Here is a 15,099-nt window from a genome sequence, read left to right on the forward strand (position 1 = left end):
CTAAGGTCCTACTTACCTGCTTTTGTTGTAATCTGGGCCCCACCAGCTGTCATGAATTCAACATTTCCCAAATGAAGTGTGCCAGAAAGAAGTTTGAAGATGTCTCTGATTTCTTCAGTGCTGAAGTCCACCACCTTCATGGCAGTCTGTGCAAAACCAAACAGCTAATGTTAGTGGTATGTGCAGCCAGGTACAATGCAACCACCGGAGCCAGGTCCAGTGTGTGTAAGATGTAAAACTCAGAATTACAGTCACCATGAATACAAATGAAATGGGATGGCACAGCACCTCTCTGAGCTATACATTTGTCAATGATCTTTACTGTCTCCCATTCTCTCTTACATTTACTCTATTGCCACCTAAGGCAGGTGGGCATTGTCCCCATCCTCAGGTTGCACTTTGCTGCCACCACTGACAGTCTGTCACAAGAAAGAGAATGTTTGTGCCTGTGTGAGGAAATCCTACCCTGAACACTGGCAGCACAGGTTACAGATGTTACTGGATAGCTTCCACATTCTCACTTGTTTTCTTCCCCGAAGGATGGATCCATATAAGATACTTAATTTACTCTGATCCACATAACCCCTTTAATTCATTCTCAGTATAGTAGATTTATGCAGCAAGATTTAAAACCAGGCTTTCAGCATTAACTGTTAGATGGTTGGAAAGAGATTATCAGATAATGAGGAAGTATGGCACATTCCCTCTTAATGCCTGCATGTGAGCCAGGGTTTTTGGGGCATAAATTGACTTTGAGAGGTAGGGCCTAGTCTTCATGCATGCACCCTGTCAGTGGGGCACTCTGGGCTTCTAGTTCCCTTTTTTCCTCCAGCAGCTCTTCAGCTGAAGAATAAATGCCATATTGCCATTGAAACTTCTGCTGTACAGGTGCCTCCCTCCCTTAAATCACACCTAACCAGGAGGTACTGAAATCCTAAACTGACTCTACTCATCTTGCCTATCAGGTTTCACCGACATTATTAAAGCTTTCAGGCCAACAAGTGTTATCAAACAAAACATGAATTTGCACATTCATCCTGCTAATCCCTTAACCTCTGATAAACAGGTGTCTGTTAAATCTCTGTGATATTTCAGAACAGGTGATTTGCCCAGGTGATATAACTTCACTGGAATATTTCTGGAAAACAGTACCTTCAGACCAAACTCTTCCCTTTCCAATGGTCAGTCTGAGGTTCCCCAAATCAGAGAATCTAGGAGGCACCTAGATTCTGCTCCCTCAAATTTTCTATCATTCTAAATTATCACTCATATTGACTGTTTTCCAAATCCCCCCATTTCTGTACACTAAAGCAGCTTTTTGAGTCTTGTTTTAGCTGAGTTTTGGACTTGTTGAACACCAAATTTTAGCTTAAGGCAAATCAATTCTGCCTGTGAGATCTAGATCATGCAGCATGTTTAGTCCATGAAACTGTGCCCAAAAGTTCAGGAGGAGTTAGGACTGGACTCACCATGACCTTCCTGAACATCTCTACATCATTCAGGTTCTCATCAGTCACACAGCCAGACTGGTTCAAGTAGCGATAAGTCTCTGGCTCACACAGGGAGAGGCTCTCTGCAACAGAAGAAAAAGAGGCAGGGGACAGACAACAATTTATTTAGTAACCAGTCCTTTAGTTCATAGAAGAGGAGGGTGGGAGGGTGTGCTGTAACAAAGCTTGCAGATGGTATGCAAAGTAATTTAGAACAGTCAAATCCCAAGCTGCAGAGTCTCAGAGGAATATCTCAATACTGAATTGACTCAAGAAAAAAACTTTGAATTCTAGCTCCAAAAGTGTACAGAAAAATAGTCTTAACTGTATACATATGGTAATGACCTCTAAATTAGATATCATCACTTGACACAGAGTTCAGAGAGTCACAGTCAGATTTCTGAAGCCATTCAGCACTAAGCAGTAGTTAAAAACTGAGCATAGTTCACAAAACTAAATGTAAAACCAGAATTAGGTCTCTGTATATTTGCTGTACACTTAAACACTATCTGCAGATTTGATCCCCCATTTTGTAAAGAATGTAGGAGAACTAAAAGATCAATGGAGAAAGGAGACAAGGATGATCAAGAGCCAAAACCACATTACAGATGGGAGGTGAAGCCGCCTGGGACGCCAGCTTGGAGAAGTAGATGGGGAGGAATAGCAGAGATCTCCTGAAGACAGGAATCTGTTCTGTATGTTTTCCCTAAGCAATTGATAATAACCACGATCCCCACTATTTTTCTTTGCTTTAGACTGATCTCTGAATTGACCTAAGTAGCCATTCCTGCACATACCCCCTAAAACTGAAATCCTACTCCCTTCTACTCTGTCAGGCCCAAATATTCCATCTGATTATCCTAACACACAGAAACCAAAAGCATAAAGAAATTCCCCAGGCCCTCAAAACCAGAGTACAACTGTAACATGTTCCTGCCTGCCTATCTGACCTCTCCAGAAACACCATCAGTGCTCAGCAATGCCTGGGACAGACACACACAAAAGTTGTTAGGGGGATGCTGCACTACAGGGAGGATTTGTCCATAGGCTGCAGCTGCCACTGTCTCTGTGTGCACTTTTTCAGACCCACCTCTCTTCTCCAGATATAGAGCTATAAACCCTTTGTTCAGACACAAGACATGTTTTATGTAGTACTCTAGTACCTTCACTACATCACTGATCTTTGTAATTCTTCTCTCTACTATTACCTATACTGAAGATTTGTTCTAAAAATATATCAGTCCATCCTTTGAGCTCCTTGAACAGCTCCCACCAGCAACTGAATCAAGACTCTTTACCCTTCCTCTGCCTCTAGCCAGTTCCATCACCTCATGACTTTGCACATACTTTTTTCTTCAGCAGAGAATGCCTGAAGTCTTTTCTCATAAGGAATTTGTGTAATCCTCAGCCTCTTTCTCTTAACTCTCCTTTCTGTTTCCCACAAAATCACCATATGGCTGGCCAGATAGAAGCTACATATCAAGTACGTGAACTATCCATGCTCTAACTGACTTACACCTGCTTCACATGTTGGACTGGAAAGAGCACAAGAGACATATCCCAGAAAATGAAATTACCTTTCTCCTCCCCGCTCACACCAGCTAGCAGAGCATAAAAGATGTGGTAATTCCGCTCCCCAGGGTTCTGATGTACCACCCTGTTCTGAAACAAAGAATACAAGAGTAGCCAGCAGGAAAAGATCAGACTTGTGGTTGCAAAGACCAAGAGAGGACCAGAACACAGGTAAATCTCCAGGGCCAATGCACAAGAGGGGTTTCTTGCTATTTAATGATGGTTTTGTCTAAGTAAATTCTACATCAAGATCTTTGTGGCTGTGCAACTGAGCATACACATTAACAAACTGAACTTTGTCAGCTCTGGCCCTGCTCCTCAGTGAATTCCTGACTCCAAAGTAAACTACATCCAATCAGAGATGCCTGCTTTTGGAGTTGTACCCCATATGCTTTTCTGTGGAGCTACATTTCCAGGTACTTCTCTCTCCCTTTCTCCTTGGTAAACAGTTCTTTCTTGGAACCTCTCTGTAATGCACAGAGTTTATCAAAGATGGGAGAACAGGCTGTGATAGACACAGAACAAACATTGCTCCTCTGCCTCTTCCTCAGCTGGGACAGTTGCAGTAGTAACAGCTCAGGAGCTGATGTCTACATGCTGCAGTGCAGACAGCCTCATCCAGGAAGTGATCTGGCACTGCCACACCTTCTCTGAGGAGAGGGCTCACCCAGCACTCAGTGGAGGTGATACCTACCTTTTCCAGTAAATCTGAATAGCAGGTTAAGGAAAAACCATCCAAGTGACAGAAGCACAGATTTCTTGATGATAGGCAAAAAATCTTCTAGACACATTGGGATGAACCCTGCAACCAGCAACAAATCATGAAATAACTGACACTTTGGAAAGCCTCTACTGAGTGGTGCTAAACATCATCTTAGATCATCCTCTCTATTCACTGTCCAAGGAGGTATGATGTGCCAAAGAGATATTTAAAAGGGCAGGGCCAGGTAGAGCATAGATAACCTAACAAAATATGAGCCACATTAGGGACACCTAGAAAGATTAGAGGCCACTCTTATCTGAAAGCCTGAATTGCACACAGCAAGTCTTGCATCAGTTCTCATTGCTCTTGCAGGAGACCACTATCTTAAATCTCCTGACAGCACAAAGAGCAGAGGCCAAACAATCCAAGCCTGTCATTTACAACAGCAGTAAATTCATCTGGCTGCTCCTCCAGAGCCAATTGGTGTGGTTTGCAGTCAGCAGCAGCTTTGAACATACATCAGGAAATGTAGCCAGGGCAGCTTTACCTCCCTCATGGAGACAAAAGATGTGTCAAAGCCTTTGGGAGAGGAGTACCTGGCCATACTGGGAAGAAAGTCATCATGGCTCAACACAGTTTGACTATATCCAGTCTTCACTGTCCTTCTTGTCCCTGGAACAGGCTCCCCACAGAAGCGGTCACATCACCAAGCTCATCAGAGTACAAGGAGCATCTGGACAGTGTTCATAAGTCATATGATTTCATTTTAGGTAGTCTTGAGAGGAGCAGGGAGTTGGACTTAATGATCCTTTTGGGTCCTTCCCAACTTGAAATATTCTTTGATTCTATGACTAGGGTTCCAAGGTCCACTGAAGATGGCAGCCCAAAACATTCTCTTCTGCACCCAAATATTTTGCAGAATATATTTATTCTTACTTTGGTCTCATTTTTCTCAATCACAAATTCATGATGGTAGAGCTAAGATAAGTGAACAATTTTATGTGGAGCAAACAGAATGTAATCAACCTAGGGGATCCTCCAAGGCAGACAATTCCAGGGCTTTAAGTACCGAGTGTTGAGATTAATGAAGTGAAAAATCAAACTATGCCCCTACCTAATGCAGTACTGAGAGAAAAGGTTCCCAGAGTTAGGTGCTGCAGAGCCACAAAACAAACACTTATTCCCTGTTTAAGTTGCAAATTTGCCCACTGTTGTAAATTGACTTTGAAGAACTTTGATGAGGGATTTCCTGACCTACACTGAGCTCGTCCTGGTCTTTGCTCACTCAATCCAAATCCATTTCTGGTGCACTGCAGAAAAGGATACAATCAGTGACTCGGCCTCCCTGGATGTGCCCATGTTGAGAGAAGTGCAGCTGGATGAACTTGCCAAAGCGGCTGGAGTTGTTGTTATAAACTGTCTTGGCATTTCCAAAGGCCTCCAGAATGGGGCTGTAGAAACAAGGCAATGAAGATATGATTAGTGATGGGATACGATTAAAACGAGTCTTTTGACATTTGCATGCTGTGTTCTGCCCCAAGAGATTTATTTGCTACAGCACCAGCCTGGACAAGAAGGAAGAGCTCAAGGGAAAGGAAGGATGGCAAGAGCAATTTAACATGCTGCTAGATAAATTTGAAACCTTTGGGACTGCAGTTAATTAAATCAGTCTCCAGTCTGTATGGGCAGCTGTGCTCACACTGTCAAGGGCATTCCCCACCAGTGTGGCTTGAGGAAATGAAAGGTGGCAAGAGCCAGGCTGTGTCCTCAATACAGCACATCCCATGAATGCAAGTGTACTTTTTCAAGGATTTTCAGAAGCATCAGACATATATGACAAACACTCTGTAGCTTTAAACCACGTACTTCTATATTCATTCTACATTTTTTCATTCTGCCTTTGATAATCTATCTCTTAAAATTACAGGCAAACATCTTCAAACAAACAAACAGTAACAAAACAATTTGTTTGTTATTTAAATTTCATACTGGAACACACAAGCCCTTGTTACCTAAATCTTGCTTAGGCTGATATAAGCTACATGGTTTCCAAGTAGAGGGACTATAGACACACTATAGATTTGGAAATTACATTCTAAGAGAGTATCATCATCCACTTCAGGTCAAAAAAAATAGGGCAAAAAAATCTATCACCAAACATCAGACCAGCCATAAATTGAAGAATTTTGTCTGCTGTTCACCATGCTGTTCATCTTCAGATGCTGTTCATCTTCAGGAAAAAACAGTTAAAATGCTTGGTCCTTGCTTCTCAGAACAGTATAAGGGAAAAGCCTAAACCACTGAAACTGACACACAGAATCCAGGATTAAAATATTCATTTCTGCAATTAAGCCAATCCTAAAATAATCTGAAGGGCTGACAAGCAAGGAATCACAGAGGTGCTATAAGAACAGCCTGTATGTTTTCATGTCTAATTTTAAAACATACATAGTTTTAAACAAAAATTATTGCTGTTATTACCCTGAGAAATACTGGCTTTTAAACATCTCCACAGATCTATTGTGCAGTCCCACTGGAGACTGGGGCAGATATGGGATTATTCACAAATTAGTAAATACAGCATAAAAAATAACCACAACTAGAGATACCCTGAAGTTTGCAGATTTCAGACCCTGCAAGTGTTAGCTAAGGGAGGGCTGTGCTTAATGAAATAGTCAACAACCTTCAGGAAAATCCAGGCAGTATTTTCCTAACACCTCTTGAAACAATCACTTTCAAGTGACAAGGATAGAAATGAAAGTTCCTCTGTTAAAACACACTACAACCATTGAAATGCCAGTTAGAGAAATCTGGGTGCACAGATCAGGGAAGTTTCTTGCCCTGGAGAATTTGAACTCCAAGACCCACACCTCTGAAACAAGTATGCAGATAAGGACATTGCACAGAAATATCCACACCACTGCCATGAATCAACAAAATTAACAGGGACAGACAGGAAAAGGGACAACAGGGTTATATGACCACCACAGATGCAGTGAGAGTGCAGGAGCCAGCTGGCCAATCTTTATGGCTCTAAATCATGCTAAATTATATAAGAAAAGCACAAGGAAATATCTTTATAGTTCAGTTTGGCAATGGGCTCACACACACGAGTGCAAAGTCTTTCAGGCTTAGGAGGGGAAATAAGCAGGAGGGTGTCTGAGCAGTTGCAAGGCAGAGGGTGGGGTGAGCTGGAATGGCCAGGAATGAGGGCAGGGGCCCTGGGCTGAGCAAATGGCCTGTGCCTGCAGGACATCACAGTGTGGCACCTGAGGCAGAAGTGCACTGCAAGGGGGAGCAGCACATCCGGAAGGTGATGCTGGCTGCTCGCTGGGTGTGGGCAGGATGCACTCCAGCATTCAGAATAATGGGAACCAGTTTCAGCGGGGCAGCAGAAAGAGAAGTCTGGAGTTCAGAAATACTGCACCATATGCAGCTCAGGATTCTGATGAACAGTTGAAGACAAAAAGATTTGAAGACTTGTGGGGTGAATAGCAGGAAAGGTGGTTATGCTGTCAGCAGTGGCACCCAACATGGAGAAGGGAGCTTCAGAGTGAAGCAAGCAAGAAAAAAAGCTGAAAGTTAGCAGAATTTTTAATGAACTTATGGATATTTTCAAGAAAGGAGACAAAATCAACAGTGCCAAAGGAGTTTTGAGAGCCTGATTTGTGAGAAATACACCAAGTTGGAGAAACACACCAACACAGGCAAATCATAGAAAGCTGATGAACACTTTGTTTGCAATGCTGTATGAAACTGAGAAAGAATCCAGTGTTATTCCTTGGTATGTGCTGGGCTGCAAGCATGAAAATCCACCATAAGTGGACCTGAGGAGGGCCAATGTTAGAGCAAGTGCAGCTGAACTCCAAACACATGAGGCAGGGTCCATAGGAGAGGCAGCAGCAGCTTCTGGGTCTGGGCCAGGCCTTCGGCTTCTTGTCTTCAGAGAAAGGTGACAAATCAGATTCTATTGCATTCACACTGCAATAGTTCATGTAGCACTAGAGATGTACACAGAACAGGTTGTGATCTCTAACTTCACTCCAGCTCACAGCTGTGGCATCTTACAGACTCAGGGATCACCTACCCACCATCATAAGCTCTGATCACTGTCAAGTTATCACTTCACTGCTAATAGTGCTTGAGCCTTCTAAGCCGCTTTCCTTAAAGCAGATTTTGCAGATCTTAAGTCATGACTGTACTGCTCTTCAGAGCTTTGTCCAATTTGCCTCCATGCCTGTTAAGACCTGCACACCTGCAAAGGATAAATCATCCAACAATCCAACAACAGTCTCTGGAACACCAGGTCCAAGGGCAGCAGCCCTTCTGCTCAAGCCTGCTCTGCTTTATAAGGACCTAAAACCCACAGTGCGCTCACAGCTGCCTCCTCTGGAAGTTTCTGCAAATATCACAGACTCCATCTGGGACTAATCTGCAGGCTCAGCCTTGACAGTACCAAACTGCAGGACCAGCCAGCAAGGTCCTTCAGCCACAGGCAAGACAGTCAGGAAATTTTAATGTAATTTGTTTAATATAATTCGGGTACTAAGGAAAACAAGGACACAAACAACAAAACAGATGTATCTTTCCTGCCTCTTCCCCAGGCTTACCTGATGTCAAACATCTACTGTCCTCCATTTCTTAGCCTCAGCTTTCTTTTATAACTCAGGTTACACTCACTCCCTCAAAATTTCCCCCAGCATTGCAGCACAGGAGCCTGGGGTCACACTCAGGACTTCTTCTCTCTGTCATTCTTTGCTTCCTTATTTTCTCTGCTGCTCTCTGCCTCTTACTAGTTTTCCTCAGCCACACTTTTCTTCTTCAGGTTTTGCAGATACTTTTTCCTTTCATGTCTCTGTTCCAGTAGGTCACCTGTGGGCTATGGTCCCTCAGGGGTGTCAGGACCTCTTCTGGCATTAAGTATTTTCCCTGAAATGTGTCTCCATTCCCTCACTGCTGCCAGCTTCTGTCTCAAAAATATTTGATTCAGGCACTTCTCTGCCTGCCTGATGCCTCGTCAGGGTTTAGGTGGGTGGTGGTTGTTCCCTGGTGCCAGCTCCCATGGATGGTTCTCCATGAAATCACTTGCCAGGACAGCAGGAGAGCTGCCAGGTTGCCCGTGGGACTCCTGAGGGCAAGACAAACCAGCAGCCTGGAACACAGGGAGGCTGGGGGAAAGCAGGGGCTCATGGAGGAAACCAGGACTATGACAGAGACTCACTGTGAGGACAGCTACAGTTGAGAGCTAGAGCATTAATTCTCCAGCTTAGGAGACACATCCCACATTACTGTTGGAAAGAAGCCTGATTCATCCATGGACAGCTGGGAGAGCAGCCAGGGTGAGACATCCCAGCAAGACAGCAACCTTCGTGTTTCCCTGATGTGATATCATTCAGCTCTGTCATCCTCTCTACCAGGTCTGGCTCCATCCCTGCCAGAAGGCAGAGCCCCCCAAAGGCAGGGCCCCCCAAAAGCAGGCTGACCCAGCACTCTGGGTGCCCATGGGGGTGACTGTACCTGCTTTCCAGGATGGCTTCTTCCACATGAGTGCTCTTCTCAGACACAGGGGCCCCAAGGGAGGTCTGGCTCATGGCTGACAGGAATTTCAGGAGCAACTTGGTGCTCTCAGTCTTTCCAGCTCCACTTTCTCCACTGTTAAGAAAAAACACACATTTCATTCACAAATCCAGGACAGACAGAGCTGATGACCATCCTACCCGCGGCACAGAAGTGATCTCTAGGAACAAACATGTGACATCTCCGCTGTGACAAGCAGGGATCAGGCAAAGGCAGGGAGGGTGGTGTGGGTACTCAGGCAGATGTCAATGCAAATGGAACGGCAGGAGCCAGGCGTGTCATGCAGCCGTGGAGTAGCTGGTTGTCCATCTCTAACCTGATGAGAACACACTGGCTGTCATGACGCTTCCACAAGCAGCAGTAGCACTCGTTAGCGGTGGCGAAGATGTGGGGAGGCAGCTCACCCAGGCGGTGCTGTCTGTACAGCTCCATGGCATCCACACCGTACAGACCAGGGATGGCTCTGTAGGGATTTACTGATGCCAGGATGGAGCCAATGTTTGTCTACGGGGAAAAAACAAAACACAGAAAGAAAATGAAGCAAGCTCCTGGGGAAAAAAAAAAATCACAACAAAGCCAGACCCTGAAATAAGTCATGGCGAAGGAGAAAGCCTAAATAAGGACACTGAGCTTCAGCAGAGAGCTGCACAGTTTGGCAAAGATGTCAAACCCCAGAGAAGGAGCTGTACAGCTGGGTATGGATGGGGCAATCTGAATTTTGCTGCTTTATAATATAACATTCTTATCCTATTATCCTTGTTAAATTAAGCTTACACAACTAAAAAACATGAAGCCATCTTCATACCCAGCTACTTTGCACTGTGCTTGAAGCTGAGCAGCAGAGCCAGGACTGAAAGAGTGTCAGGAGATACCTTCAATGCCACAGTCCTAAGCAAAGGGGGCTTGGCAGGGTTCAAGAACCTCCTGAACAGAGTCGGAGCACAAACACACACACACTACACACATGTGCAAAGAACCACTAAAGCACATAATTTTTCTTCTGCTGAAAAAATGCTGTTTGGTGCAGCTTAAATAATTTGGCAAACCAAATCAAAATTGACAGCTGAGGATAAAGCTCCAGAATTCAAGTCAAAACATTTCTGTATTTTTTAAACCTTTTATTTTGAAAATATTTATTTTGAAAATCTCACAGTCCAAAAAGGAGGTAGCAAGACTTAAAATAAAATACCCAGACAACAACATTGAATTTCAAATGTATTATTTTGTGTAGTGAGAAGGAAATTAATTTTGCTTTTTGGGGCATGACTTTTTCGGTTCAGCCAACCAGCTCAAATCCAGTTATTCTCAGAGCTGCAGTTCAGAGCAATGGTGCCACCTCTCTCCTAATGATGGCTTTGTAATATGGTCAACATCCATGCTGCTGGTGTGGTGGCCTCCCTCACAGGGACATCTTGGACTGCCCTACTCAAGGAACACCCATTCTCAGCAGACATGACCAAACAAACACTTAGATTGCTGCAGGAGGTGCCAAACTCTGTGGTCAGGGACAACATCTAGCATTAGCTCCAAACCATGAACTAACTACAAGTCACCCATCAGATATAAAAGCACTTGAATGTATCTACTGGAGAAGCTGTAAATTAAACAAGTGGTCACAAGGAAGACTCATCAGGCAAAACGAAATCTGAGCCTATAGCAATGCCAAGCTCTGAAGCCAGAAGCCAGACTGATAAGATGCTGTAGTCACCAAAATATTTAAAACTCATTTATTAAAGCAGCACTCAGAGATCACTGTGGGAGGGAAAATCACCTAGGACAAATTGCATTATCAGTATAAACACACTATCATGGATCAAGTCCTGAGGACCTTCTAACAGGGACCTTTGTGGGCAGAAATATAATTAATTGGTAATGAAAGCAATAAGAAGCAGATGATCTTTGGCCAGAGAGGTGGAGAGAAAGAGAGAGAGAGAGAGAAGAAAGCATTGAGTGTTAAAACATGAATTGGGGAAAAGCATTGTACAGGCAGCAAAGGAACAGGCATTGTCCAGAGACTACAAGACATTTCTATGTCCTTCACAGCATCTCTTCTCAGATGTTTCAGTTTGCATTTTCAATTGTAATTTCACTAAGAACAGAGCTCCTTTCCAGAACTTCTTCCACTACAGCCATCTCTTTCAAAGGTGTTCCTAGAAAACTTTTCCACCACCCACCTGCAGTCTCCTCATCACATGCATTCCCTTATAGACAATTTCTATCCATAATTTTTAATGGCAGTAAAACCATGTACATAGCAGCTACTCTATCAGCAAAGTAATTGCCACCAAAGAACTCTCCAGAGCAGGACAAGCCACATGTGGCAAGTCTACTTCTCAGGACAAGAGATCCTACTTGGATAGTTAGGCATGGCTTTGCTAAGGACAGCACAAAATGTGGCAGTACAGCCCCTGGCTCATTTCTGCATCATTCTCATTATGTTTGGTCTACTTTTATTAAGGAATACAGGAATTGTAAGAATGAAGAGGGAAAATGCAGGTTGTTGCTGTGCTCATATAATTTCCTTCAACGGTTGGGTAGAGCTTGAATAGTATTTATCTGGAAAACAAAAGGTACTGTTGAACTTGTCAGTATTACTGTAGTAAATTAATTATGGGTGCCAGAGCAGTCTAGATATACTGCTACCTACCCTCCCTGATCAGAAAGAATCCCCTTTAGGAGCTCATGGTGGGGTTAATAATCCTACACTGAGGGGTTCTTCCCAGTGCTGAGCGTGTTACAGAGGTCAGGCCCCTTCATACATCTCCAAAAATTTCAGACCTGAGATGCACATCTGAGATTCATGCATGATGCAAAGGCAAAAAATGAGGTGTAAAGGTGCTAAACTTTAACACCTTTATGCAGAGATGGAGAAGGCACAGAACTAATGCTGAATAAGAGAAGGAATGACATATCAGAGCTAGCTGAAAGGCTTAAGGAGGTACAGCTGCTATGACACTGCTGGTGTTGTGGCATTTCTGGTGCAAGGCACAGACTGAAAAGGAAGAGAATCCTGCATTGCATTTTAAGGTGTGAGGAAGAAGAAACAGGAGGAATATGCCCAAATGGGGTCAAAAGCTACACAAACACATAGCATGTGTCAAACACAGGACAAGAAGAGCAGCAAGGATATGGACCATCAAAATAATATCTGCACGTGGCTACTGTCATAGGGTCACAAGGCTGTGTTGACAGACAGGCAAACAAGTCTACAGAAAAAAAAAAAAAAAAAGAAAAGAAAAAGAATTTACAGTCTCCTCTGCATCCAGCACAGGAGATGGTTCAGAAACAGGGTCACTTTACTGATAATTTACTGGAATACAGGTGCATATGGTTTGGTTGCCTTGATAACGGTTGCTATGCAACACAGACAGAGCTTTTCATTTTTTCTGTCATATTCTGAAAACTCTGTGTGCACATAGCATGGACAAGCAGGGTAAGACAGACTTTGCAATCTATCTTCCTTGCTCTCTCCAAGTCTTAGCAGAGCACTGCCATCCCAGCAGTTCAGGAATGTCTTGTCCCAGGTGTGCTTTTTCTCACAAGTCCCTTTCCTAACACTTGTCTCCTTCCTGAGAGGGAAATCAGGAGATGCTGTGAGCATTCATTCATCTGTGCAAGGAGAGCAGAGCAATCAAAAAAAAAAACAAAAAACCAAAAGGCACAACTGCATGTAAAAGCAGAAGAGTTGGGCAACAGGTTTGCATTCCTAGTTTTGTTAGGCAGTATCACATGTCTGGCTCAGGAGGGATACTTAGCAACCCCCTGTGTACATTGCATCTTCCAGTCTGCTTGGCCCTAAAAACCATGGAACAGCCATAATGGGGAACCTGGGGAATGTGAATGACAGCTCATCAAACATGGATGCTCACAGAGGATACAGAGCTGTGCAATTACCACAAAGCTCAGAGGTGAACATTCATGTTTTGGAAGTTCCTCCATAGAGGCAAAGAGGCCCCTTTGATAAGGGTAGGATCTCACAGGGATGATGGAGCTGGCAAGGCAGGAAATCCCCTCCAGTTCCTATCCTCAAGAGACAAGGATAACATCAGTACTTCACATGCAAAGTAGCAGCCCTGAAGCTAAACAAAAACCATTAAGGCAAAAGGGAAGAGCACTTACATAGATGTTACCCTGCTGGTAGCGCTGGTGAAGGTTAAGCAGGATGGCAGCTTCATGCAGATCTCCCAGCATGGACATGTCTTCCACCCCATCAATGCTGGTCTGGTGCATGGGTAAGACCTTTTCTCTGGACAGGGTGGCTTTGGGGTACTGGAACACCTGGGAGAATGGGGAAAAGGACAAATAGTCTAATGACACCTGGCACATGGTCTGATTTCCTACCAGAAATGTACACCTTTGTATTTTGGCACTGGAAAAGGAAATTAATAAAACAGAGATCTGCTCCCTACTTTTACAGTAACCCTTCCATTCCTGTTCCTACATATTTGAGACCTCTGGCCAGAAACTATACAGCACACTCCCTTCTTTTGCTACACAGTCAATCTCTCACTTTCGCCACTGATGGGGACAAATCAACACAAGGTTACTTAATTTCCCCTTAACAGAAGCAGGGCACCAGCCTCCAGCTGCTAGGCTAGACAGGTATTACACACTGCACTCATGACTGTGAATAATGATGGCAGCTGCTCCCAAGAGACCAGGAACAGTCTTTCACAAAAAACAAAGGTGAGATCATGTCTTCGACCGTGGGGAAGGAGAGGAAAAGCTAATTCACATTGCAAGTTTGGCCCTGCACTCTCCATAGCAGCAGCCAGAGAGCATCTGGAAGAGTTTGTCATCTCAAGAGCAAAGGAAAGCAAAGCACATGAGAAGCCAAATAAAGTAGTGACATTCTCTCTGTGTGATGACACATATGTGTATGATACAGCTTTCAAAATATTTGTACAGTGACACCTATTAACTTCTATCACTGCTCTAGGAAGTGCTCATCTCTCTGTGCAGTTGCACTCATCTTGTTTCAATTGCAGCATCCTTCTTCCTCTAGAGCTTTCTCCTCCTCAATAACCCACTCTTCAGTTATCAGGTCATCTCCTTCACTCCCCTGAGATTATGTGACTGTTCCCCTCCACCACATGCACATCCCAGCCCTCCTTTCCTCCTCCTCAAGCACGATGCTGGCATTTCACGCAAGTTATTTCAGTTGCTTCCCACTCTTGGATTCAGCCATGTGCCATCTCCCACCCAGCATCCAAAGCTGTGCTAGATGGTAAGACCCAAAGAGAGACAGATGGGAGACTTCATATAGGCATCCTGGAGAAGGAAACCGGTCCACAGTAACCCCACCAAAGAATCTTGTGCTTTTCCTCCTCTCCTGGGGCTCTGGTCTCTACCTCATTTCCACCCCCCCTGCTTGTCAGCCTTCCTGAGTGCCAGGGAGAAACTGATGGGCTCCATAGAGAACCAGCTCTAATCTGTAGTGTTACCCTAAGTAGTTTCTCCTGCCCACCTCCGTGGTTGCTCAGGCTGCTGTCTGTGCTGGGGAGAGGCCGTCCCTGCAGCTGCAGGCTGCAGACAGAATGAGGTCACCCAGCCCCCTGCAGTGAGCCCCCCCTGCCAGTCCCTGCAGGGCGCTCACACTGCAGCACACTGCAGGTGCTCACCCCCAGGCTCAGTGCAGGGCAGCAGTAACCCAGCACAGCATCCCCTACAAACCACCACGATGTACAGCCACAAGAGCTGTTCTGGGAGGGAGCTGGGGAGGAGAAGCTGGCTCAGTCCTTCAGGTGTGTTTGCCCC

General features: G+C 44.5%; 1 protein-coding gene across 1 annotated transcript in view; it reads right to left on the reverse strand.

The window, feature by feature from the left end:
• LOC136558686 (unconventional myosin-X-like) overlaps nucleotides 1-15,099 on the reverse strand; it is an 88,857-nt gene that overhangs the window by 56,712 nt on the left and 17,046 nt on the right. The window contains exons 3-10 of the mRNA XM_066553311.1: nucleotides 13,462-13,620; nucleotides 9,659-9,846; nucleotides 9,283-9,417; nucleotides 5,092-5,216; nucleotides 3,757-3,770; nucleotides 3,068-3,152; nucleotides 1,470-1,573; nucleotides 17-146 (exon numbers count right to left, since the gene is read on the reverse strand). Of these exons, the coding sequence (XP_066409408.1) occupies nucleotides 17-146; nucleotides 1,470-1,573; nucleotides 3,068-3,152; nucleotides 3,757-3,770; nucleotides 5,092-5,216; nucleotides 9,283-9,417; nucleotides 9,659-9,846; nucleotides 13,462-13,620 (940 nt within the window). The remainder of the gene's footprint in view (nucleotides 1-16; nucleotides 147-1,469; nucleotides 1,574-3,067; nucleotides 3,153-3,756; nucleotides 3,771-5,091; nucleotides 5,217-9,282; nucleotides 9,418-9,658; nucleotides 9,847-13,461; nucleotides 13,621-15,099) is intronic.

Source organism: Molothrus aeneus, chromosome 7, assembly GCF_037042795.1.
Source record: "Molothrus aeneus isolate 106 chromosome 7, BPBGC_Maene_1.0, whole genome shotgun sequence".
In the NCBI taxonomy this organism is placed as follows: domain Eukaryota; kingdom Metazoa; phylum Chordata; class Aves; order Passeriformes; family Icteridae; genus Molothrus; species Molothrus aeneus.